This window comes from Copadichromis virginalis, linkage group LG11, assembly GCF_057382275.1.
Source record: "Copadichromis virginalis isolate Kocher_CV1m ecotype Utaka linkage group LG11, C_Virginalis_male_GT1.1, whole genome shotgun sequence".
Lineage (NCBI taxonomy): Eukaryota > Metazoa > Chordata > Actinopteri > Cichliformes > Cichlidae > Copadichromis > Copadichromis virginalis.
Window position 1 is genome coordinate 24,087,253 of NC_140628.1, and position 24,513 is coordinate 24,111,765.

The 24,513-nt window shown below is 41.0% G+C and overlaps 2 protein-coding genes across 3 annotated transcripts in view; one reads left to right on the forward strand and one right to left on the reverse strand.

Moving 5' to 3' along the window:
* Positions 1-63: 63 nt before the first annotated feature.
* Positions 64-9,112, forward strand: polr3c (polymerase (RNA) III (DNA directed) polypeptide C). Of its 2 annotated transcripts, none has more exons than XM_085473930.1 (13): positions 64-129; positions 4,147-4,293; positions 5,081-5,345; positions 5,688-5,992; positions 6,132-6,236; positions 6,777-6,950; positions 7,060-7,111; positions 7,222-7,282; positions 7,378-7,528; positions 8,255-8,356; positions 8,478-8,527; positions 8,643-8,792; positions 8,888-9,112. In XM_085473930.1, exons 2-13 carry the CDS (start codon positions 4,147-4,149, stop codon positions 8,967-8,969), a joined length of 1,644 nt encoding a protein of 547 aa, XP_085330056.1. In that variant the 5' UTR covers positions 64-129; the 3' UTR covers positions 8,970-9,112. The 2 variants fall into 2 exon arrangements, with proteins under 2 accessions (XP_085330056.1, XP_085330057.1); XM_085473931.1 differs by lacking the exon at positions 64-129 and adding an exon at positions 532-602.
* A 42-nt stretch (positions 9,113-9,154) lies between these two features.
* itga10 (integrin, alpha 10) overlaps positions 9,155-24,513 on the reverse strand; it is a 31,036-nt gene continuing 15,677 nt past the window's right edge. Inside the window, exons 8-30 of the mRNA XM_085473928.1 lie at positions 19,796-19,946; positions 16,981-17,146; positions 15,725-15,798; positions 15,491-15,635; positions 14,879-15,027; positions 14,592-14,735; positions 14,226-14,432; positions 14,015-14,145; positions 13,646-13,812; positions 13,395-13,537; positions 13,181-13,291; positions 13,008-13,093; positions 12,786-12,927; positions 12,587-12,679; positions 12,392-12,468; positions 10,791-10,880; positions 10,615-10,699; positions 10,397-10,510; positions 10,222-10,326; positions 10,018-10,131; positions 9,838-9,933; positions 9,642-9,755; positions 9,155-9,542 (exon numbers count right to left, since the gene is read on the reverse strand). Coding sequence (XP_085330054.1) covers positions 9,489-9,542; positions 9,642-9,755; positions 9,838-9,933; positions 10,018-10,131; positions 10,222-10,326; positions 10,397-10,510; positions 10,615-10,699; positions 10,791-10,880; positions 12,392-12,468; positions 12,587-12,679; positions 12,786-12,927; positions 13,008-13,093; positions 13,181-13,291; positions 13,395-13,537; positions 13,646-13,812; positions 14,015-14,145; positions 14,226-14,432; positions 14,592-14,735; positions 14,879-15,027; positions 15,491-15,635; positions 15,725-15,798; positions 16,981-17,146; positions 19,796-19,946 — 2,758 coding nt within the window. The 3' untranslated portion in view covers positions 9,155-9,488. The remainder of the gene's footprint in view (positions 9,543-9,641; positions 9,756-9,837; positions 9,934-10,017; positions 10,132-10,221; positions 10,327-10,396; positions 10,511-10,614; positions 10,700-10,790; positions 10,881-12,391; positions 12,469-12,586; positions 12,680-12,785; positions 12,928-13,007; positions 13,094-13,180; positions 13,292-13,394; positions 13,538-13,645; positions 13,813-14,014; positions 14,146-14,225; positions 14,433-14,591; positions 14,736-14,878; positions 15,028-15,490; positions 15,636-15,724; positions 15,799-16,980; positions 17,147-19,795; positions 19,947-24,513) is intronic.

A 24,513-nucleotide genomic window follows, 5' to 3' on the forward strand; every position in this document is an offset into this window, starting at 1 on the left:
GTCCCAGCTCACCGAGGAGCGGAAGGAAAAGTGTTCGTGTGTTGACGTCAAGAAGCCGCACGTGAAGTGTTCGGTGCGGGTGACGGAGAATAAAAGCAGCATATGTTCAGAAACTTCTCAGCTTAAAAGGTTTGTTTAAAGTGTTAAAGAACGGCTGAAATGGTCAGCTGTAAATGTTAGCTTTTCAGTTAGCTTAGCATGCACTGCTCACAGGGTTAACTTGGGGTTAGACAAAACTATTTTCTGTACTCGACAAAGATGCTTCTGCACAATGTGTCATTTACACATGTACTTAGAAATTCATCAACAGTGGTTTAAATATAACTGAGGTCTGCAGTCGCTTAAATCTAAGTGGAAACTTGTTGTTTCTGTTCAGTAATGTGCAGTACAACTTTTAGCCTAGATAAGACCAGGGGCCTGTTCTTCGTACCGCGTTAAGTGAGTTAGCTGGATGAGATTGTTGACGATTTCGCGTGATCCTGGATCGTTCGGTTCCCCGAAGCCCATCCGGGACTTGCTGTCATAGCAACAGAGCCGTAAGCGTAAACCTGCTGGGGAGCAGGTTTACTTTATGTAAACAGGATTAGATCGCGGCCACGCAGGTATGTCCGCGTCATTCATACGAAAGCAACAGCGATATTCCACCACTGTTTCACCATAAATAAATAACATCAATGTAACTAAAGATAATGCAGCACTTGATCCTTTTATTGATTTCACACAGATACATACAGGTCATTCCCTAAAAAAGGGAAATGTACTATTAACATTCTATTACATGTATGTGATTATTACAGATGTAATTCATATTTCAGAGTAGTAATTGTAAATTACTTCGTGTAATCAAGATGAGAGACCACGGCTATAAAAGCGAAGGTGGATTTGGGAAGTCTGTCGCAGTCATATCCTGTCCGTTTACGCGAGCAACCCATTGCGGAAGGTGCAAGATTGATAAGGAGAGTCCTCAGAATTCAGCGTATATTGCGGGACAGACAGGATCCTTTAGCTCAGCGCGACAGTGTGCTCATAGAGAGATATCGATTTTCCCGTGAGGGTATTATTTACTTAACCAACTTGTTGACGAGGGGGTGCAGGACCACCACCTGTCTTTTTTTTTGCTCTGCCCTTTTCTTGGTTGCTGTTATGAACAAACAAACAGAGTATTCCAGGGTCTCTTTCCAAGAGACGACAAGCAATATAAGTGATAAATATTACCATTCTGTAGAATATTCTTATATTTCACTTTTACTTGTTCCCATGTTCTAGTGGGTCCTGTTGTGGCTCTAATGTGAAAGGGGATATAATATAACATATTATAATATAATATAATGTAATATAATATTGGATAATATGGTGTGATATGATAAATCTACCCTACCGCCTACTGGTGTTGGCCAGAGGGGCCGATGGCGCAATATGGCAGCCTGGCTTCTGTCAGTCTGCCCAAGGGCAGCTGTGGCTACAACCGTAGCTGCCTCCACCAGTGTGTGAATGTGAGAGTGAATGAATAGTGGCATTGTAAAGCGCTTTGGGTGCCTTGAAAAGCGCTATATAAATCCACTCCATTATTATTGTTATTATTGAATTACTTACGAGTTTGATTTGTCAGCAACTTTCTGCCAGCCCTCTCTCCTTGCTTTTGCAGCCTTTGCAGTGTTCCCTTGCGTTTTAATTAAACTCTGAAACTCCTGAAATCCCTCACTCAAGAGTTCTTGCTCTGCTGCCGAAAAATACCGAGCGCGCTCCTTCGACATTTTCGCCGACCAATCAAAGGGTTGCCGATCAATGTTTCTACTATCGATGCGTAGCCCCTGTTGGGCCACCCAGTGATCTCACATTACTTCATCCAGCTATACTAATCGTCAACAACAGGTGTGTTCGGGGAACCGGAATAGCGAGCTCAGAGTTAGCGCGATGATTTGGTCTTGGATGTTTCATTTGATCTTGGATGTAGTAAGCGACGTACGAAGCACAGGGCCCAGTTCTGTTGTCAGATTGTAACTACCAAAAATAATGTGGTTGCTATCGAAATATATCGACATAATCTGAAAAATAAAACAGTAATTTTTTTGCGTTCATTTTGTGTCACATTTTCTTTTTGTGACAAATCAGTTACACTTGGAAACACGAGTGTAGGGAGGTGTGGAGAGACAGTCGGTAATAATAACAGTAATACGTGATATTAGGCGCCTTTCAAAACAACCAAGGTTACTTTACGCTGAAGAATTGAAAAACAATATAAAAATAAGAAAAGATCGATCAAGTCAATAAAACAATATATAAAATCAGTAAGAGCAGAGGTTTAATATGATAGGTGGAAGACAGTCAGAGTGCATATGCCAGTTTTGAGACGAGATTTAAAAATGAAGAGAGTCAGTGTTGTGGATTTCTGGTCGGATGCAAGTCCAGAGGCGAGGAACAGAGCAAATGAAGCCTCTAGACCTCATGGTAGTCAAACAGGAAAAGGGCGATGAGATCGAGAGAAGAAGAAAATCTGGGATTGTGGATGAGTGTGTTGATGTGCAGAATTTCAGAGGGATGTTGCAGAGTGATGTTCTGTAATCAATAGGATATTTAACTGTGAGCCAGTGAAACTCCTGAAGTACAGGCATGTTGTAAGAAAGTGAATTTCTGGATGGACTTGAGAAGGGAGTTAAAGATGTCGATGGATGACGTAACCAGGATGGTGGTACTATTGAGTGTGAGAGATATACAGAGGTAACTAATGTTATAAAGACTGAGTGAGATTACTGCTGTGAGTTTGGAAAGAAAGTATTGCATGTCAAGCAAGATATGTGGACTTCAGCCAGAGGGGAGGGAGAAACTGTGGAGTTGTCATTGTTAATTTAGCTACAACTGTACAAAAAGTCAAGCATTTTATTATCAATATTACATGCCAGTGCTGTAAGTATTGTTTGGTCTGTTCATGCTGTTGGCAAACTAATTTAGGTAATATATTTTAAATCAGTTTTACAATGTGAACAAAATTTTTGGACTGTGAGAGCAAGCTGGAGTACCCAGAGCGAACCCACAGTGTTTCAAGTCCCCAGCTGTTTCAAATCCCAAGCTGGCTAGTAGATTCAATCCCAGGACCTGCTTGATGTGAGGTGATGGTGCTAACATTGGCCTAAAATGATTTATTATTAACTATAAATCAGATGTTGTAGTTTTTATGCTGTACTTGCTGCCCATGTTGGTCTTAATGCTGCTGATGAATTTCATACAATTACCAGGAAATGGACCAATTTGTTGATAGGGCTTCAGGCCTTATCATGAGTATTTTTAGGTCATACGGTTCCCATTATTAATAACATTATCATTATTAATGAGTAAGATGTTATTGTTTGTTTGAAGTTAGCTGCTTCAGGATTTTGCCTACTGATCTGTACTAGGGATGAGTATGATAAGATTTTGCTGATGGCAGTGACACAGATTTTGCTTATAGATCCAAGTCTTTGTTGATTCCTAATCATTTTTTGTTGTTGTTTGTTGTTTTTGTTGTTAAAAAAGGGTTTTCAGTTTCTGTTGTGCTTCAGAGTCTCTGAGTCTGAAGTTGGTATAGAACAAGTTAAAAAAAAAGTGATGCATGTGATTCAAGCGTGTGAGAAGTCCACTGTTAGAGACACATCCTACATTGCTTATTTTAGCATTCCTTTTTTAATTCTCCCCTTTTGAATTATATATTTTTGTGTTCTTGTAGATAGAAACCATATATTGTTTGCACCTTCTAGTAAGGGGACACAAATTATTATGGGGTTTTATGTACATCTTAATATATGAACACATAGCAACCAGTGATTTGCACATAGCAACAGCAGTCCACCTCCGTCATAATAAAAATATATTTCACACACTCCATAAAAAGCATTTACTTCTCTGTAGAAATGTGTTAGTCTTTACAGAGATAAGAGTTTGGTTTTTGCAGGGGGCGACTTATTTAACCTTAAATTACAGATCTCTTGTATCCTGATATGATTCTAATTTCAGGTTCATTACATCCAGGTGTTAAGAAAAATGACACTATATTAAAGGAATATAGAGGAATACTGGAATGCTGTTTTTGTACTGATATAAGTAGTTACTTACAGCTATACTAGATTTTAGACCTTTCATCACCTGTGTGTTCCTGTTCTTTTGTTTGTGCAGATGACAGCCCAAGAAGTGCGCCTGTGTGGTCTTTTGCTGCGGGAGCACTTTGGAGAGGTGGTTGAGAAAGTGGGAACACACCTGCTCAAATGTGGAGCACAAAATTTAAGAACCATCATTCATGAAACTGGCCTCTCAGTGGACTTGGTAAGGAGTACTACACCAACTCTGCCTCGGCTTGTTAAGCTTGCTGAGTTTATATTTATTGTATTTATTTATATAACACTGTGTTCCAACAGCTATGGCTTTATGGCCATTTATCTGAAAATTCTGTCGTCTTACATTTTTATTTGGTAGAATTATTATTTTATAAAAAGCTAATTAGATATGATAGATGGCTCCATAGTGTAGGGGTTACACAGTTGTCTAACAAGTGTAGAACAGTACAAAGTAGCATTTAAGGGCATATGGTAATTAAGTTGAATGGAGCTTTGCATAACGAACAGAAGCAAAGATGTAGTTTTCTGAGCATAATACACTGGAAAAAAGGCAAAAAAGCGCACATAATTTGGAGTTACCTCATTAAATCCTACTTTTACCTTATTAATTAGAATAGATTTTTTAAAAAATGGTTAAGCTGCAGTTCTTCTGCAGAGACCTTCATGCTTTGTGGTGCATAGTCTAACTCACTGGATGTGGATTATAGGTATTAGCCTGCCATTGGTCACATATTTTACACTCTTATTAATCTCCAGTCAAGTTTTGTCAATTTTACCTTTCTCAAAAGAAATGTGGATCTAGAAACAACAACATCTAAGCTAGGAAACCAGACAATGAAAATAAGGAAAATGTCTTTTTTTGTTGTTGTTCTCTGCATTAGTGAAACTTGAATCGCATTGAATTCTGTCTTTACCTGACCGTTGTCAGTTATATTAAATATCAGAGGAAGCGATAAACTTTTTCCCTTCTTTCATTTGTTTATTTCCAAATCCAGGTGAAGAAGTCTCTGTGTGTCCTCGTGCAACACGGTGCCTCTACATTCAGTTCAGGCCGCAAAGGACCCGGGAGCCCCACAGAGTATCACGCCAGCTGTGACCGAATCCTTAGGATTCTTCGCTACCCACGATACATCTACACTGCAAAAACCCTGTATGGTGACACAGGAGAGCTGATCATAGAGGAGTTACTACAGAGAGGCCACACGACGATGAGCAGCACCGTTAAGACGGTGGCAGACCGCCTCACGCAGAACATGGCAGGTCAGTGTTGGCATCAAGCAAAGAACACATACTTCTATCAGTGGATGTTTTGACAGCTGGATTTTGGTCTAGTAGATGGACATGCCATTTGCTACAACCAGTGTTTAAATGTTTATGTGGAAAAAAAATGTCAGGATTAGCAATTAAGGTTTCAAATGAATATCTCCCAAAAAACTTGGAGGCCTGTGAGTGAACCAGAAGTCCTAATATCTCTTTTGACTTTATCAATGTTGGACTTTTGTTAGAGACTCTAGTACTTGCACTGTCTTTGTAATTTAGCTGTGTGAAAAGGGAATTAAATATGACTTGGGTAACACCACTTTTTCTCTGTTGTTGCTGCAGAGGGCCTCACCATGGATTACAGTGAAGTGTCCTCGACTTTTTCCAAACTGGTGGAGACCCATTTTCTTCAGCGCTGCCCTCCATTGCCAAGAGTGGGAAATAAAGACAGTTCTGCTCCAAGTGAGACTCCTGCCACTCCTGGTACTCCGGCTGCTCCCGTTAACACTGCCCCACCCACACCAGAGAGCTTCCCAGAATGCTATAAGGTACCTAGTGTGACACTCATAGGGCGGGGCAAACGCCAGCTCGCCAGTGAGGATGGAGAGGAGCAAAGAAGCGCAAAAAGGGCCAAAATGGATCCACAGGTTAGTTTTTTTAACCTTTTTGGTTACTTTAACAAATTTTCAATGTCCTCCGTCCATTATATCTACCTTCCCGCTTATCATTCATGTGACCTTTTATTTCTCTGTTTGCCTCTCATATGCTCTGCTTCATTCGGCTCAGACACATGGTGACGAGGGGATTTACTGGCAGGTGAATTTTGAACGGTTCCATCTCCACTTTAGAGATCAGACCATCATCAGTGCTGTTGCAAACAAGCTGGACCAGGTGACGGGAAAAAGTATTATAATTTTTAATTTAAGGACACTCATTTACTTTCTTGCGTTATGAAGATTATTTTGTTGATTATTATTGTTCATTTATGTACACAACACCTTTTAAAAATGTGGTTTACAAAGGAAAAACAAAATATGCTACAACATTAGAAATATAACAAATGTCCACAAAAAACACAGTAGAGAGAAATAGTTTATTAATAAAAGGTACATTTTGATCATACATTTAAAGCTGCTGCTGGTTATGCAGGCATTAGTAGTTCAGGCAGGGAGCTCCAGACCTGAGAGTCCTTAGTGCGAAGCTTAGTCATTCATAAGAAAATATGGATGCCACTGTTATGTCATTAATTCAATTAATGAAGAAGTCATTATGAGTAGCGATGATATGAGCCTGCTCTTATTGTGAAAGAGCATGTTATAGTCACTATAAATGCATATATAGTATAGTATATGTGCGTATACTAGAATGATTTATTATTGTGATTGATTAAGAATTTAATGACTAATTATCTTCTTAATCCTCAATATGCAGACTAGCAGTGAAATAGTGAGGACCATGCTGAGGATGAGTGAGGTTACAACCTCGCCCATGGCCACCTGCACAAAGCCCCTCTCAGCCAATGAGATCTTCAGGTCCCTCCCACCCAGCTACAACATCCTCAGACCCATCTTAGACCAGTACCTCACTCTGCTGGTGGATGACCCGGTATGATCTGCAAACACCATATTATGTTTTCTGATCTTTTTTGTTTGTTTGTTTTTTAAATAAACAAAAAACACAATGTCTATATCTTCTTTTCCTCCTCTTTTTTAAGATGGAGTTTGTGGGGAAGGCTGGTGAAAGCGGAGGAGGGATGTTTGTTGTCAGTATCCTTTTTCAGATTTAAAAGGTCCTGAGCATTTTCCTATGAAGCAGCACACTGGTTGATATGATTTAATTCAGGAATCACGGTTGCTTTTCTAAGCTCCTCTCTCAGATCTGCACAGAGCACTGGCCAATCTGGCACGGGCCACACTCGAGTCTGTAGTACAGGAGAGGTAAGCCGGTGTGTATGTTAAATAATATATATAGCTGTGAGTGTCCTATTATCACCAGCTTCGTGTTACTGAAGTCACTCTTAATCTGACATCAGATTTGGCTCCCGGTCGGCTCGCATCTTTCGTCTGTTGCTAAGAAAACGTCACCTGGAGCAGAAGCAGGTGGAGGACTTTGCTATGATTCCAGCCAAAGAGGCTAAAGACATGCTGTACACACTGCTGTCACAGAACCTGGTCCAGCTACAGGTATGCGGATGATGGACTGTTAGTTGTTTCGGTGTACTCAGAGAGAACCCACACATGCAAACTCCACATAACTGGTTGTGCCACTGTTGGCAGCAAGAACTGCAATCAGCCATTTGCAATAATTTGCCAATGAGTCTTTCAACATTGGGCCTCCTCACTGTGGAGGCCCAATGTTCTTTACAGAAATATTTTAATTCATTCAAATTTGAGGTTTTTCCAGTACGAACAGCCAGTTTAAGGTCATGAAAAAGCATCTCAGTTGGATTTAAGTCTGGACTTTGACTAAACCTTTGCACAAGCTACTGCATAAACTGAGTGAGTCTTGGATAATCAAGATGTTTTCTTGGCAAATGTTAGTCAAGGTTTGTGCTCTTTTTGGTCAGCAGGTGTTTTGTTCTTGGATCTCTCTCAATGGCGCTCACTGTGATTCGCTGGAGTCCCAAAGCCTTAGAAGTGTCTTGTAACCTTTTCCATGATTGAAGTCAATGACTTTGTTTCTCAGCTGTTTCTTTAGATTGTGATGCTTTGCTTTTTGACAACTTTCAGCCTATTTCACTTTGTGAGACAGCTTCTGTTCAAGTGATATGTAATATATAGGTGCTTCTTTAGAACTGCATTTTGTATTTACTCAGCTTATCTTAGCTGTCTAATATTATTTGATGATCTGAAACATGTAAGTGCGACAGGCATGCAACCCCCCCCCCCCCCCCCCCCCTTGTTTTTCAGGAAATCCCAAAGACTCCTGACTACGCTCCCTCTCGCACCTTCTATCTTTACACTGTTAATCAACTCCCGACTGCAAGAATGCTGCTCCAGAGCTGCTACAAGGTAAAACAGTAAACTCATTACATGTAGCCTTTAGAGTTCTGAACAGAAGAAGACAGCTAATTGTCTTTCATTCTGGTATTTGCCTCCGGTAACATTATCTCTAAATATTTTCCTTCTGCAGACCGTAGCCAACCTCGTAGAGCGACGCCTCTTTGAGACCAAAGAGAGCAAGTGAGTCTTTTCATTAGTGATATATTTTGATGCATCTCACTGCAAGGCAGATAAAATCTTTTGTCTGGCACGCACGTTGCTACAAAGAAATGGGTTGACGGTTTTTGGTTTACAGGCGCTTGCTGGAGAAATCTCAGCGAATCGAAGCCATCTTGGCATCTCTGCAGGTCAGCGGGGCCGAGCCCGAGCAGCTAACTGAAGTCGAGGAGATGATCACTGCTCCTGAAAAGCAACAGCTGGATACCTTAAGGCTTCACATCAATAAGTAGGAAGGCAAAACAGAAATTCTCTTTTCTAAAGGCGACAAGGCTCTTCGGTGGTTTAATCAAGTCCTTTTTTCACTGTCTTTTTCTCCTTTAGGTTAGATTCTGCAGAAAACCAAGTAGATGAAACCATCTTTCTTCTAGAGTCCTACATCAACTCAACCAATGCATCTTCATGACTTATACTTTGGAGTTTTATATTTCATCCATGCAGTTAATTTTTGTGTATGATTTCTGCGTGCGTGTCAAGTATGACTGTTTTATAGTTTATAGCTCGGATGTTTCTGTTTGGACTGAAATAAAATCAGATTTTTTTGCTTTACCTTTTTGTTATTACATTTACATCAGCAGTGAATAAATAAAGAACAAGAATTTGTCTTTAACTGTTTTAATTAAAGAACAAACAAAAACTGAAGAATCAAGTGACTGAAATATAAAACCATAAAAATGTCTGCAAGTTAAATAGAAGGACTGTGGTTTAATACACTTTGCATTACTTTAAAATTAGAAAAAGATTATTTACATAAGTGCCCCTGACCCTTGAAACAGTGGGTAGCGCATTACTGTTGAACCCCCTCCCCGATACTCTTTGGTCCTGAAGGCCCATCTCGGGACTATCTTTGTGTCTGCCAGGAGGGCTCTACTCATCTGACAGTCTTCATTGCAGATGAGTGTGTTCTTGGCAGCAGAAGTTTTGCTCAGTCCTCATGGTTTTCATCCTCTTCTCTCTGTTTGCGTGTGAAGAATCCAAGCTGATAAAAAAACAAACAGAAAACAAGAAATTGAGACAGATTTACTACTTTCTGATATTTTCTTGAAGGAATCTGATGTGAAATTTCAGCTCCAAATACCTTCCACAGTATGAAAATAATGAGGGCCAGCAGCAGCAAACCCCCTATGATGCTACCAATCAGAATCCAGAGCGAGATGGGAATAGCTCGGCCTTTCAGCACTTCCAGCACAGTCTAAGGAAAAGAGATGAAGGGAGAGATTAGAGGAAATTAATTTTATGCATATTGTGCTGCTCAGGATTCTCTTGGGTCTTACCTCCCTCCAGACTGTTCCTGCGCTCAAAGTAATGAGGTTAGTCTCCTGAGCTGTGAGTCGATATACGCCTATTATCTTCACTGACTTATATTTGGCCTAGAGGAAGAGGCACACAGATTATGACCAATGTTTGTGCCACAGGAGCACAATTTAAAAATCTGCGTATGTTTTGTTACTCACATTTCTGAAAAAATCATCATGAACTCTGCGGCTGACCCGAATGATGGCATCCTTTCCTCTCGGAAGCTGCTTGACTTGGCACACGACCTCTGTGCACCATGACCTGCTGCAGTTCTACACACGAAAACATGTAAACATGAGCCATATTAACATCTTTGCTTTTGCAGTGTTCACCAGCAGCTCTGTGGCAATTTAGGCCCTTACCAACATGTCATCCTGCATCATGTCTTCAGGATGAAGGGGGCGCACATCTCCCTGTCTGGCCTTCAGCTGTGCTGCATCACTGAGCACGCTGCAGTTCACCGTGACCTACGGGGTAATTTACATATGTCAGGTACGATTTTAAAGCATGATAAGAATACACAGAAGCAGTACTCACGTTTATTGAGAAGACATCGGTGACAGTCATGAAGACTCTGTCACCTGCAGCCACAGAGGGCAGATGCAGACGCAGCTCCAGATTACTCACAGAGTAACAGCCGAGATTCTGCAGCTATAAACACAAACAAAGCTAAAAAGTTTGCCTTGTCTTATTTTTCTTACTGTGATTATAATTATATGTTTTTATTGGGACCTATATAGAGGATATACATTTACCCTGAGATGTGTGTAGAATTCTGGTCCAATTGCTTCCGACATTGTCCGAGTAGGATGGACCTCATAGCGGTTCAAATTAGATTCACTGCAAAAACAGGGAAAAGATCAGCACATAAATGCAGAGATAAACCAGTTCATGAGTTGAGCTTAACTAGATCGATGCTGTACAAACACACCTGCTAACAAAAAGGTCTGGTTCATACTGAACAAAAGTCTGGAGCTGAACACTGTTGTCCCCCAAAGTGTCTTGTCTCTCCACACTGTCACTGTAAGACAAAAGAAGGGTTACGAAAGCGTCTCAGTTTAAATGTCTCCTAAATACTCCAGCATCTCAAAACGTGGATGCAAACAGATGAAGACAGAATTATTAGCCCCCCTATTAAATTTTCTTTTTTTAAGTGTTTCCCAAGTGCTGTTAAACAGAGTAAGGATTTTTTTTTTTTACACGGTTTTTCCAAACATCTTACTTTTATTTTGAATGCTTACAATATTTTACTTTGCACACATAGATAAAATTATTTCACAAAAACCAAAAAATACCAGTTTTTTTGCTGTAAAACAAGCTGGAGTCAGTCTCGCATGCATCTCCTGAACAATCCCAGCACATTCTTCTTTGCCCAATCTCTCAACATTTGATGTCCTCTGGCATGGACCTTGGTCTTTAGTTCACCCCACAGATTTACAGTGGGATCCAAGCAATAGCTTTAAGCAGCCCAGTCAGTAAAGTTCACGTTGGTCTTCTGGAGCCAGTGATTCACCAGCAGCGTATGTTTTGGGTCGCTGTAGTGTTGGAAGACCAAGTGACAGCCCAAACCCAGTTTAGCTGCTGACTGCGTGAAGCTTGTTTAAAAACTTCACATATCCTTCTTTCTTCATAATGCTTTCCACTTTGATGAGGTTCTCAGTTTCAGGCACACTGAAGCATCCCAACAGCATAATACACCCACCACCTGTTTCACTGTGGGGACGATGTTTGTTGGGTTGTACGCTTCGTCCTTCTTTCTCCAAACACAAGCAGCATCTCTGTGGCCAAAGAACTCTAGTTTTCGTCTTAACTGACCACAGGACGTACTTCCAGTACACATAAAATTCCAGCTTATTCCAGTTTATTCTATATTACTCCAGTTTATCCCAGTATGAAATATTTCTGCAGGTTGTTCTTAGCATACTTTAGTCTGGCTTGAAGATGTCTCTTATGTAGAAGTGGCGTTTTTTGTGCTTTCTTGCAGTCCATTCCTGCCCAGGGTGGCGTTGACTATCTTCTTTGAGATTACATATCTTGACTTGGCTAAGTCATTCAATAGTCTCTTGGCAGTTGTTCTGGGGTTTTTTTTTTTTTGACACATCTCTCACTAGTTTTCTTTCCAGAGTATTTGAAATCTTTCACTTCCTACCTCTGCCAGTCTTTTCTGTTCTGTACTGTTTGGCTCTATTTGAATTTTGTGATGATACTTCTTACTTGTGAGCAGCAATAATTCTTTTTCTCAAGTCTAAACTGAGGTATTTTGTTTGTTGCATGCTGTTTTCTCAAGTGACAGCTCAAACCTTTGCTGTAGGTTTTATATTGTGTGCAAATTGAAAGATAACCTTTAATTTTACAAGTTTTGACCATTACAAAGTTAAAGCACATCACTGAACAGCACTGATTGGTGCTATGGCTCAATTAAAAAAAAAAAAACAGTCAGTTTTTCTAATATTTTTTTCAAATATTGTCCTCATCTGTAAATACTCCAGCATCTCAACACGTGTGCATGCATGCTACTTTGCAGACAGCTACCTGGATGCATGGAGCTTCATTTTCACTTGATTGTGCAAAGATGTACAGCTGAATTCAAACTCCAACAGGAAGTTAACCTGCAAACAAAAAAGAGAGCAGCAACTTGCTGAAGTGCCACATCTAACCTGGAGGAAGAGAAGTATGTGTGGGCTGAGTTGAGTGATTGATGGAGCTATTTCCTCAGCACGAACATACCTTTGACTGGGAGCGAAATACTGGATAACTGACATTGCATGAGTGGCTGTTGGCGCTAAGAGCTGTGCACTCGATCTTGAAGTGGGCAACCTCCTACGATGAAAGAAAAGACACGAAGAAAGAGAGGATCTGTGCATGTAGATAGATGTTTATGGTTACATGGTCCCTCATGTAATAGCAGTACATGTGCTGTATTTACCCTGATGCTAAGGCTGGAGAAGTGGAGGTTGCGTGAGTAGTGCAGCGTCAGGCTGGTGTTGTAGGCGTTTTCCAGTCTGTTCTGAAGCTGCACCTCCACTGCCAGACGCCTACGAGGGCTGCGAATCACATAAGGCTTTTGTCTGTGGAGGAAACACAATGAAAACTCACTGAGACCAAAAAAAGGGAAGAGAGGGAACACCAGAATATCTCAGTTCTGTACCTTGTCCCAGAGATGTCCATGTGTGCCTGTAGCACCAGGTCAGTTGTACACACATCATCCTCACCACAGTCTTTAAAAAATGGGATCTGGACAGGTATGGGAGGCAGGAGCAGCATGTTGAACGAATGTGGACAACAACAAGGATATATAGCGCTAATTTTTGTGCCACTCACAGATTTGTTGATAGTAGTCGGCCACCCTTCATCCAGCACGGGACCACTTTCTGTGTTGTTGATCTTAAACCACAGTGAGAAGCTGATAGGACGAATGTAATCTGCTGTGTCCTACATTGAAGACAGAAAAAATGTAAAAAACAAAACAAAGAAATGTGACTTTCCCATCCTGCTGTGTATGAATGAAAGATGGAAGGTGTGTACCGACACTCACATAGACATGGAAGGGAAGTCTGTAGCACAGAGTTTTCCCTGTCTGGGCTCGTACAGCCAGCTGGGTCTGTCGGTGGGAGCTGTCATCAAACAGCGCCCGTGCTGACAACTTCCTGTCATCCAACATGGCCCGCACCCACAGATCTGAAGAGAAATCATGCAACTGAGGCAAAAACTCCATCGATAGGCTACTTAATGTAGGGTTTATAAAATATATACATATATGTATAAAATATATATAAATGTGTCAACCAAAACTGTTGCTGCGTGGTCTTGGGGAGCGGGACACGGCTGTAAAGCAGGCGGTGGCATTGAGACAGGCGGATTCTCTGCCTCCTCTCTGGCAGGTCTTCTGAATGACATTAATGGAGTGCGGCTGGAAGGACAGACTCACATTGATCTGGACGATGCTGCGAGAGCTAGAGACAGAAGGGACAGTCTCAAAAAGCAGTATTTATCCATTTATGTGCACAGTTATAATAGCCAGTAGAAATTTTTGTTATGATTCTAAATGTGGGAACTTGTTGTTTATAGATGATACACAAGTTATGTTTTATATGGCTCCATTATCTAACACTGCTTGCACTGCTTTCTGCCTGTTACACTTTCCATCCTACCCACCTGAGCAGTACAGCACTTCCCTGCGCTCCCACTGCCAAGTCTATTAGGTCATCTCCATCCAAATCCAATTGAGCATTCAAACTTCGGCCAAAATACTGCAGGGAGGGGGAAACTGATGATGCAGCTATCCGCTGTGATAAGGAGAGAGACAGGAATTAGTCTAAGTTCTGAGATGCACCAGTAAAACTTGCAGTTGTAAAAAGGGGGATACCTGTTTATAGTTGTGGATGACATAAATACCGTCTCCGTGATAAACATAGATGGCCCCCCGGTGTTCATCCTCCAGTGGGGCTCCCACCAGCAGATCCGTGAAGCCATCATGGTTCAGATCTGGAGTGGGTGCCAGTGCATAACCAAACCTGGCATCCTGGGACTTATTGTTTGACTTCAGCGTTCCATTGGATACAAAAATGTCCTCCTGTGAGACACGAAGAGGAGGAAACAAAGAAAGATGAGTGGGTGGTAACAGGAGACCCTGTAGGAGAAAAACAGGGATATCATTCATTGTTGTATATGACAGGAATGTTTTCATAATAACTGATATGAAGGTGATCGATCCATGCTGCTGCTGTCTTACTCCATTGAGAGTGTAGATGTAGACTCGTCCAGCCTCCTTGTTTCCTGACCCAAGGTACATTGGAGCAGCAACCAGAAGGACATCAGTGATGCCATCCTGGTCGATGTCTAGCCCACACACTTCACTGCCGAAATACGAGCCAATCTAAACACAGATACATGTTATTTCATCTTACCGCCAGCAGGGGGAGCGCTTGCTTTAACCCAGAGAAATCAGACTCCTACTGTTTGCTGCTGAAATATTAAAAGCAAAAACAAACTGAAGGGAGACTCAAACAAGGGCTTTACCTGCTCTCCATTAAGCGCCTGCACAATGTTGACATCGCCTTCATCGCTGAGTTCAAACAGAATGACTTTGCCTTTGTGTTTGAATCGAGGAGCTCCAGCTACATACACCCTCTTCCAGTCACCAATTATCACAGAGGTCACCGTGTAACCTGGAAACGCGTATGAACACACCTCATTCAGCACTGAAAACCTAATCTAAGGCTCTTTAAGAGTTACATTAATGCTGTATCTTATATTAAACGGAAAGACCAGGAATGTTTACTTTGTTTGAAAAAAGTTGTTATTTGATATTTTATAAACCAATATTTGCCATTCTTTTTAGGAGAGTGGGGACGACTCACACTCTCCAGTATGGTTTAATATCGTTAGCTTCATAGCATAAGTGCCTAAGTCATTGACTTAGTCAAATGACTTAGGCAATTATGCTATGAAGCTAACGATATGGTCATCTGCGTTTGTAATACCAGGGTAAGTGTGAGCCATTACATGATTGTTTCATCAATGAAGATAGTTTTTTTTTTAATTTTTTCTATTTTTTATTCAATACCACACACAGTAAGTGCAAAAACCAAAGCATTCAGTGTCATGTTTGGTGGTATGATGTGTGGTTACCTAAATAAGCAGCATGATTTTTGAGCTCCAGAGGAAACTCGCTTTCAAAGGCCTCTCTGGATGGCACGATTCGCCCATTGGTCCCTTCTTTCAACACACCCCCATCCCAGTCATAGGCCCCCACCATGCCAAACAAAATGCCATCCTGAAGAATGGAGCAGGGAATGAATGATGTGCAGAGATAAAACTCAACTAATTGCTGGCTCACAAAGAATTAAATAAAGTTGGACTTACATCTAGAGTGTGCGTGGAGAAGCCGATCTGAGACATCTCCATGTGGAACGAGCTCTCGTTGTAACCCAGCGTACCTAAAGGAGGAAAACAAGTCATTCCGTGCTCCTTTGCCCATCTCCTCCCTTCCCTTTCCTCTCTCTTTCTGATTGTTGGCATCCTCACTCACACTGAAGACAGACACTGGAGGTGGCAGACATTTCCTTTTTTCCTGTCTCTTCCTCTCAGATTTCCCTGAACATTGAAGGGTGGCATCGCTTTTCATCGTCCTTCCTATCATCTTCCCACAAATACTATGACAGCTGAACATGCCCTTTTTCAGTTTTCACTGCTTTGTTCATCCATGTACATCCTCCCCACACATTTCTTTCCTTATGTAATTTTCTTTGCCAATTAGACAGATAGAAAGCTATCATTTCTTTAATTTCACCACATTTATTCTTCAACACAGTCTGAACTCTCATAGGCAAGTTTTCTGTAAGCAGTCTTCGGGAATAGTTCTCCAGGCTTCTTGAAGGACATTCGGAGCTCTTCTTTGGATGTTTCTGCCTTTTGTTCTGTTCTCTGGCACATTGATCCCACAGTGCTTCACTAATGTTGGAGTTCAGGGCCTCCATTGTATTTTATAGAGGGTCATTGTCACCTGGTCTGCTTTGTACACATAGATGACAATTTGGATGAAAAACTTTCTGATTTCCAACGAGGCTTCAGTGGATCAGGTGGATCTCTCCTGTCCTGTGTCTGGACTTTCAGAAACTGTTCCCTTGCACTGCTTCTTTTGCTCTACACATGTCCAGTTTCCTAAAAACTTTTAAGAAAACACTGCACATTATGCTAAGTTTTTTTCTGTATATTCAAAGAAACGGGGAAACATTTTTATGTATTTGTCTGTTGTGTGTAGACACAACACTGGTTCATCCATTCAGTCAGGTACCCTTTTTATGCTTCAGTGTTAACTGGCTTCACAAACAAAACAACTTTCCTCAGGTGCATGGGCAGAACTGAAAATTAGTAAAAAGAGCAGCCAATGTCCAAACAAAAACTTTGAGAGACCTTTGAAAACCCTGAAGAACTATTGCTCAAGACCACTTTAAAAATGTACAAGAAAATGTAAAAGAAAGTCTGAGTGGCCACTCAAGACTTTTTCACAGCACTGTGCAACCATTCAGTCTTTCTTGCTTGTGAGCAACAGCTAGCACATTTTATGCAGCACAACACAGCAGGTAAACTGCTGAAAAACCATGTGGATTGAAAGTCACCTTCAAGAGTGAAGATGCGATCTCCCAGTGCATCAACAATGTCGTTGAGCGCAGCTTCGTCCGTAACATTGAAAAAATATTTGTCATCAGGGTCGCTGGCGATGAACTTGATCTCCTTAATGAAAGTTTCAGGGTCTTGCTGTCTCCGGATGTAATGACCCAGGACCTGAAGAAAGTCAGAAAGGTAAAAGATCACATGGGAAATGAATGAGCACATAACACAAGCTCAGCAAAGTATTGATGAAAGACCACAGATGAAATTCTGATGTATACAAGCAGGTATCAGAGCAATTGCTCATCCATGTTTCTGCTGTGACTATCAGTAAAATCGACTGAGTTTGGAGATGTGCCAGTTTCTGTGTCATTTACCAATAATTAAGTGATACCAAAGTCAACAAATCGAGTGGAATGCATAAGATGGAAGAAAAAGGCAGCCACCAGAGATTTGTAAATGAGGAGCACAGGCCTAGCTGCGAGGTGAAGAGATGACTGATCCAGAGAATATACTGCAGCGGCAAAGGCTTATGGCTTAACGCCTGAAGTACAAATGAGAAAATTCCATAAGAGAAACCAAACCCAAGATCTCCCCCTGTGACTTTAGCTGCCAAGCAAACTAAGGAAATCCTCTGTTTTCAAAGGGCAGGGGTGCAGTGTGTAACATAAAGGCGAGCCTGCGTATAAATATGTACATTATGAACTTGTAGAAGTTGAGAAATTCCACGCAGACTGCCAAATACTGCGAGCTCTCGCATGGGCATAAAAGGGCAACAGGGAAAGAAGAACTGTAAAGTAAATGTAACTCTTCTGATTGGTTTGTTTCCACTTTACAAGCTTCCAAACATACGGTGCTGCCTAAATGCTTTAGCCTCTGGGCTGCACTGATGTAAAAAACACAATTTTCAGTGACCGGGCGCTTTTTTTGCTCTTGTTTTGAGAGCTCCGACCCCCTTGGCGAGCCATTTTCACTGCGCACACACACGGGCTGCAGCACAGAGAGCAACATGAAAACATGGCTGCTGTTATAAGCAATAATTACCTCTCATCACTTTGACTTTTTTGGGCAAACATTCAAACCACCAAACCCACCCCATTCACTGTCGTTTGCTTCAGCCATTTTTTGTTTGTTTGTTTCAATATTTAAGTCTGTGACTGTGTATAAAATGTCTGCTCTAGCAGCACCTTAAATATCTGTCACTACCTGTTTGATTCCCTCCATGAAACTGTGGTTCACAAAGTATTTTGTTTCTGCAGCATATTTTATTACTTTCTCCAGGTGATTTTTGGAGCCAAAGAGTTTCTGGTATCATAGACACAATAAAATTTCATCTGTACTTCTCAAACCTTTTGTCTTTTTTTAAGAGACATTTTTCTCTATGATTCACACACTTTCCTTAAGTGTGGTAAATGGTCTATATTAAAACTGTTATCCAGAGAAACAGTGGCTGTAATAGCTGCTACTGGATTTTCAGAGTGGCGTTAGTTTGCCCACTAGTTTGGCTGATTAATTATTTTCATTCAAAACTATTGAATGAAAATAATTCATCATTTGCTTTGTGGATGATGAATCCAAACAACTTTCAAGATTCATCAGTATCACCAGAATCAGTTGTGCTTTGAATTTAGTCCTAACTGGGAACTGCTGGTGTCCTAACAGACCAAACCAGGGGTTATGCTGAGTAACGAATCTCCTTGGTGGGCCAAAGAGCCAATGCAGGCTGAGTGTGGATAAGAGGAAAAACATGGATCAAAAAATGTTGAACAAAAAGTATTTTGTTGTAAAATAAATAAGTAAAAAATGTATATGGTGATTCTGTACAGAGCTTTGAATCTTTGTGGAAGATCCAGCTTCTTATCATGTTAAGAAAATAATAATTATCTCAAAGTAACAGATTTCTGTGATTATAGCTCAAACTATTATAAAGAATATTTAACATTTTCCTTTAACAATCACAGAAACGCTACAGACTTATCTGCATGCTCTGATACCACTAAAAGCTGCTAGAAGAACATTTCTATCTTGGCCCACCACTGCTTAATGAACAGACTGAAATTAGTTCCTTAGATGTTTTCCTGTAGCGAAACATTAAAGGAAGCAGATTCAGGGAGACATGGGAGAATATTCACTGATGATGGCTTGATTAAACTGCGGGATTTATTGTTCCAGAGGTAGGGCTTACTCGTTGTTTCAACAGAACAAGTTATTGAAACTGACTCGTACTGTAAATAAGCTTCTCCAGTCAGTGATCAGTTTATCTGATCTTCTCTAATCTACATCTGTTTCCAAAGTGGCCCTTTGCCACTCTTCCTGCATGCTTGGCTCATGTTCTCCTCTTCTGCGGTTCCAGCGGAGCCTTTAGGTTCGTTTGCTTCTCTTGTGGGTAGGGAGGGGTCTGCAACCAGTCCTGCCAACTAGAGTCTGTCTGGCTCTCAAAAACAAACCACGCCACCACTCGGTGTTTTTCTGTGTGTTGAGGGGGTCGGGTGGGGCTGGAAAGGAAGAGTTTTTGTTCCCAGTTGGCTATTTTAGTAGACCCAAGTGGGTCATTTTGTAATTTGGAGTTATTTTGGGGTGGGGTGGTGTTGATATTGTCTGGTTCATTCGGGGTGTATATATTTGCTATACCACTTTCACACAATGTGTGAGGAATGCCAGGGATGCGCTACACATCCTGCATATGGCGTCGATTAGTTGTCTTTTTATTAGTATTGTAGAAAGAATTTCTGAATCAACAATTTGAGCACCACAAAACGCACAAATTGTCAAATAAACCCCCAAAGATTATCGTTCTGCTGAGCTTGGACAACATGCACTCACAGCGATGGCGTATCGGGTGATGTTTCTTTCTTCGCACTTCTCCAGAGCACCTTCTAGTTCATCGCCATCGTGGGACTCTCCATCTGTGACTACGATCATCACCTTGGTGGCACCCTCCCTCGCTCCACGCTCAGGACTGAAAGCCTCTGTGCTACAAAGAATGAGAGAGAGACATATAAAGCTTTAAAAAAATATACGTCAGTTGGTCCTGCAGATCTTGTGAAACAGAATCAGATCTTAGACGTGGAGAACGAAAGAAAAACGGAGTCAAAGTGTAGCTAGGAAATGGATGAAAGGGAGGCTACCAGTGAGTATCAAGTAATTTAAATAGACATCCTCTGTAAGATAACACACGACATTAATCCTTTCTCTGAGAAAAAGAAAAAGCTAGTAAAACACGGAGTTTGAGTTGCTTTCATCGAGCGCGATATAAGTGGCCCAAGTCACAGCTGGACCTTTCCACAACTTTATTAGTCCAACTTGACACACATGCATCAGCTGCCAGTTGACTCCAACCAGTCACTGCGTGCAGTGTGGATGTGTCACTGCACACAAGAACCACATTTGTGCATTCCAGTCCAGCTGTGCTATGACACACAGACGAAAACTTGACAAACACACAAACAGACCCGAGCTGCACCCCCCCATTTGTCTGGAGGAAACCTGTTCTCAGTGGGAGCTGATTCAAGCACTGAATAGGGTTGGTAAGCCTCACACACACACACACACACACACACACACACACACACACACACACACACACACACACACACACACACACAGAGTGAATGAGGCAGAGAAGTCACTGCTAGTGAACTCAGTCATTTTCAGGCCTAACTCCAGCCCATGACTAAATATAACGTTGTGGTCAGCCGCAAGAAACTCTGAGTTAAAAACAACAGTTTCCCCTATGCAGTCTGCAAATTACATAGGGTGCAGAGTAGGAGAGGAGAAAGAAAGGAGAGGAGTTAAAAGAAAAGGAACAAATGAACGAGAAAGGTCACATTAAGATGAGGGAAAAAAGCAACAAACAGAAAAACTACAAACACACGAATGGAGAATAATGACAATAATGGTACTATAATGCAAACTATAAGTTTTTATTATAAGAACAAGAAGAATAAAGACAGTAAAATTACATCAAACATTATGAGTGCAAAACCCACTTCGTTGTGCTTATCGTTAAAATTTAGTGAATTATACAGCAGAACAAATGTGATGGGAAAGATTGAAAAGAACGACAGAAGGAGTGGGGGGCAGTGGTGGAGACAAGATTGGGGAAAATGAGGATACAAGAGACACAAAAACAGGCAAGAAACAAAGGAAAAATAAAAGGAAAAGCAAGAAACAGATGAGAAAGAAGGACAGGGAGATGAAAGAGCAGAGAAAGTGATGGGAGCTAATTGGGAGGCCTGGCTGTATTTACTAGCCATTTTATGGAGTCATAGCAGTGTGGTAATGACACAGCACAGCGGTTTGTGTGTGTGTACTTTAGTTGTTTTTCTGCGTGTGTGTGTAGAAGGGAATGGTGTGCGTCTCAGACGGGTGGAGCGATAAAAAAAATTAGTGGCAAATCCAATTCTAGATGGGTTACTTCATGTTAATGAAGCAGTCATCTAGTCTGCAATCAAATTGTACTCTAGTCTGGTACTAGTCTCATTTCATTATGCAAGGAGATACAAAACAATCAAGTTTTAGGTAAAGTGTGTAACTACACTATACAAGTGGCAGTCAAATTCAGGTCAAGTCCTTGACTTTCCTCCCACAGACAAAAAATGTTCCTCATGCGAGCCGTTATTGTGAGCTATGTTTATGATTTAAAGTTAAAGTACTTCTAGCAGAGTGAAGAAGCACATGCATAATGTTTGGTGGTGTCATTATTGTGATACGGGATGGAATCTGCAAATGTTCTCATCTTTGTGCCTAAAAATCGAGAGTAAAAACCAAAGCAATCAATGGGTGAAACTTCCAGACAGTCACAGCTGAAACACAGAGTGAGGCTGAGTGACTCCTGGCTGCAAAAAGAAGTAAGATTGTGTTGAACTCTATGAATAAACTACCCTACTCCTCACTGAATTTAATACCTCACTAAAGTTTTTATAAGAAGTTTATGACCTCGATTCCCAGTTTCAGTTCTTTTTTAACATAACATGATGTTCATTTGGTGATTCATTCTCCTATTTAGAGTCCAACAGATAATAAAGCAGAGAATGCTTTGGGATGGGTCTATTTATTGATAAGTTGTTACTCTATGAGAGTGCAGTGTCTCCAGAATCTGAAGAAATCTCTGTGTGCAAGGGACAAGGCTGAAAATCAGAACAGGACCCCTGTGATGCCTCAGGCAGCACTGCATTAAAAGATTCTGTCTGTTCTGTGATCAGACAAATCCAAATGTGAAATCTGACAGTGAGAGGGTCCATCAAACATGTCATCTCTGATGGTATTGGGTTGGATGAGTATCTATTGCATTGGCAGCTTGCACATCTGAAAAGATAACATCAGTGCTTAAAGCTATAGTGATGGACGCAGACTTAACTTAAACTTAGAAAAACCTAAGCTTAGAAAAACACATTAAGACAATAACAAAGTCAGCTAACTATCATCTCAAGAATATTTCAAGAATAAAAGATCTGATGTCTCTACAGGACCTGGAAAAACTAGTCCATGCATTCATCTTTAGTAGGCTTGATTACTGTAACAGCATCTTTACAGGTCCACCTAAAAAAAAATCAGTCAGACAACTACAGCTCATTCAGAACTAAGACCAAAAATGTGGACCACATCAGTCCAGCTCTGAGGCCTTTACACTGGCTGCCTGTCCGTCAGAGGATAGACTTTAAAGTTCTGATGCTGGTCTATAAAGCTCTGAATGGTTTAGGACCAAAATACATCAGTGACCTCCTGACCCAGTATGAACCTTCCAGATCCCTCATGGATATCTGGATCCTGTTTTTTATCCGTTCCCAGAGTCAGAACCAGACTCAGAGAAGCTGCATTCAGCTTTTATGCTCCACATATCTGGAACAAAGTCCCAGAAAGCCTCAGATCAGCTGAAACACTCAGTTTATTTAAATCCAGGTTGAAGACTCACCTGTTCTCAGCTGCATTTGAATAAAGCCTTTGCCTATATAACACTTTCTTTCTTTTTTTTTTTGAGGGAAGGCTTCACATATTTCAGTAAGACAATGATAAACTCCATACTGCAGCTACTAGACAGCAAGACTTCAAAGTAAGAGTTCAGGCACAGAGCTGGCCTCGTTTTTCCTCAAATTAAATATATTTTCTCAGTTTGAATATTTGATACCTTTTCTATGTTCTCTTGTCAATAAAATGTGGATTTTTGAGATTTACAAATGATTGCATTCTGTTGTCAGCAACCCAACTTTTTTGAAAAAAAAAAAAAAGTCAACAATTGAAAGCAGGGGTTCCACAAACCAACAGATAATGTAACAGCAGGTGAGATACTACCCATCATTTGGCTCCTAATGCAGACTTTGTTTTGTGGAAACACTGCTATGTTTTGTTTCATGGGTCGTGTCACATGATAGCAGATGATAGCTGATATGATTTTTTTAGTTGGAGGACTTACTGAAGCATTTCTGTCCTACGTTTGCCTTGAATTTGGCCACCAATAAGTCCTTCTCTGTGATTAGTTTTCACTAACACTAGCTAGCTTAGCTCAAAAATCCCTTTAATTGTGGGGGTTTCTTTGTGCATTTTCCCACAGCTGTACTTTTATAGCATGCTTATCAAGTTACGCACAGTAGATCTGGTCGGATTATTTCTACCAAATTAGGTGTGAAATGTTAATCATTTGAATAAACCATCATTCCTTCTTTCCAGTAGTCCCAAATAGTTCTCCTCCTCAAATAGTTAGCTCTCAAATATGCCAAGCCTCAGAGCAGTCAACTTCAAGTCAAATCGAAATTCCTGATTTTTATGGCATTAATGTGAATAAAGTCTAAGATCAGTTTAAATCTGCACCGACCGCTCTCCCAGGAACTCGAAATCTTCTGTTGTTCTTTCGGGAGCTATTTTAGCTAAGTGCTTCATTTTAGGGTAGGTTTCTCATAAGGAGATGGTTGGGGTAAAGGCTGAAAGTTAAACACACAGTGAAGAAGGTTAACGTTGAGGTCAGGAGGTCAGGGAACAAATGCTGTAACTGTCAAGTCTTGAAAGAATAGTTAAAAGGCATCGTTCGTGAATTTAACAAGTTATACATGAGTCCTCATTATGTGTGTGTACGTGCGCACGTGCATGCTGTACGTGTCTCTGTGTGTATTTTTACAGCTGTAGCAGAACTACTTGGCTGACCAGTCTGGGTCAGGTCATGCCACACCTGCAGCTGTGCTGAGCCAGCAGCCGGCTAGCCCAGCTCAGCTAATCTCGTTGTTTTTCTTACCCCGTCACTTTCCTGCCAGTGCCAGGGCTGCTATCTGTCCATCTGTGCATGAGTATGTGAGAGTGGAAGTAGATATGTTTATGAGAGTTAGTTTAGAAGTTATCTTTTGATAGTCCCGCCTCTTAATGTCAAGTTAATGCCTATATTTTACTTGTTTACACTTAGACACACATATACAGCATATAACTTAGCCCAACCATCACATTGGGCAGGGAGCGAAGATGACAGTTACAGTGAAAGCAAAAACTGGATTTCCCATCGCTGGCGTTTTAAAGTAAAAAGCTTTAAGACCTTATACTGGTTTCCAGGGACTGCT

Excerpts from the sequence above, each read along its gene's own strand:
- polr3c (XM_085473930.1), top strand. The coding sequence starts at position 4,147 with ATGACAGCCCAAGAAGTGCGCCTGTGTGGTCTTTTGCTGCGGGAGCAC. Across the intron at positions 4,294-5,080 it reads CTGGCCTCTCAGTGGACTTG|GTGAAGAAGTCTCTGTGTGT; the intron begins GTAAGGAGTACT and ends TTCCAAATCCAG. Across the intron at positions 5,346-5,687 it reads CCTCACGCAGAACATGGCAG|AGGGCCTCACCATGGATTAC; the intron begins GTCAGTGTTGGC and ends TTGTTGCTGCAG.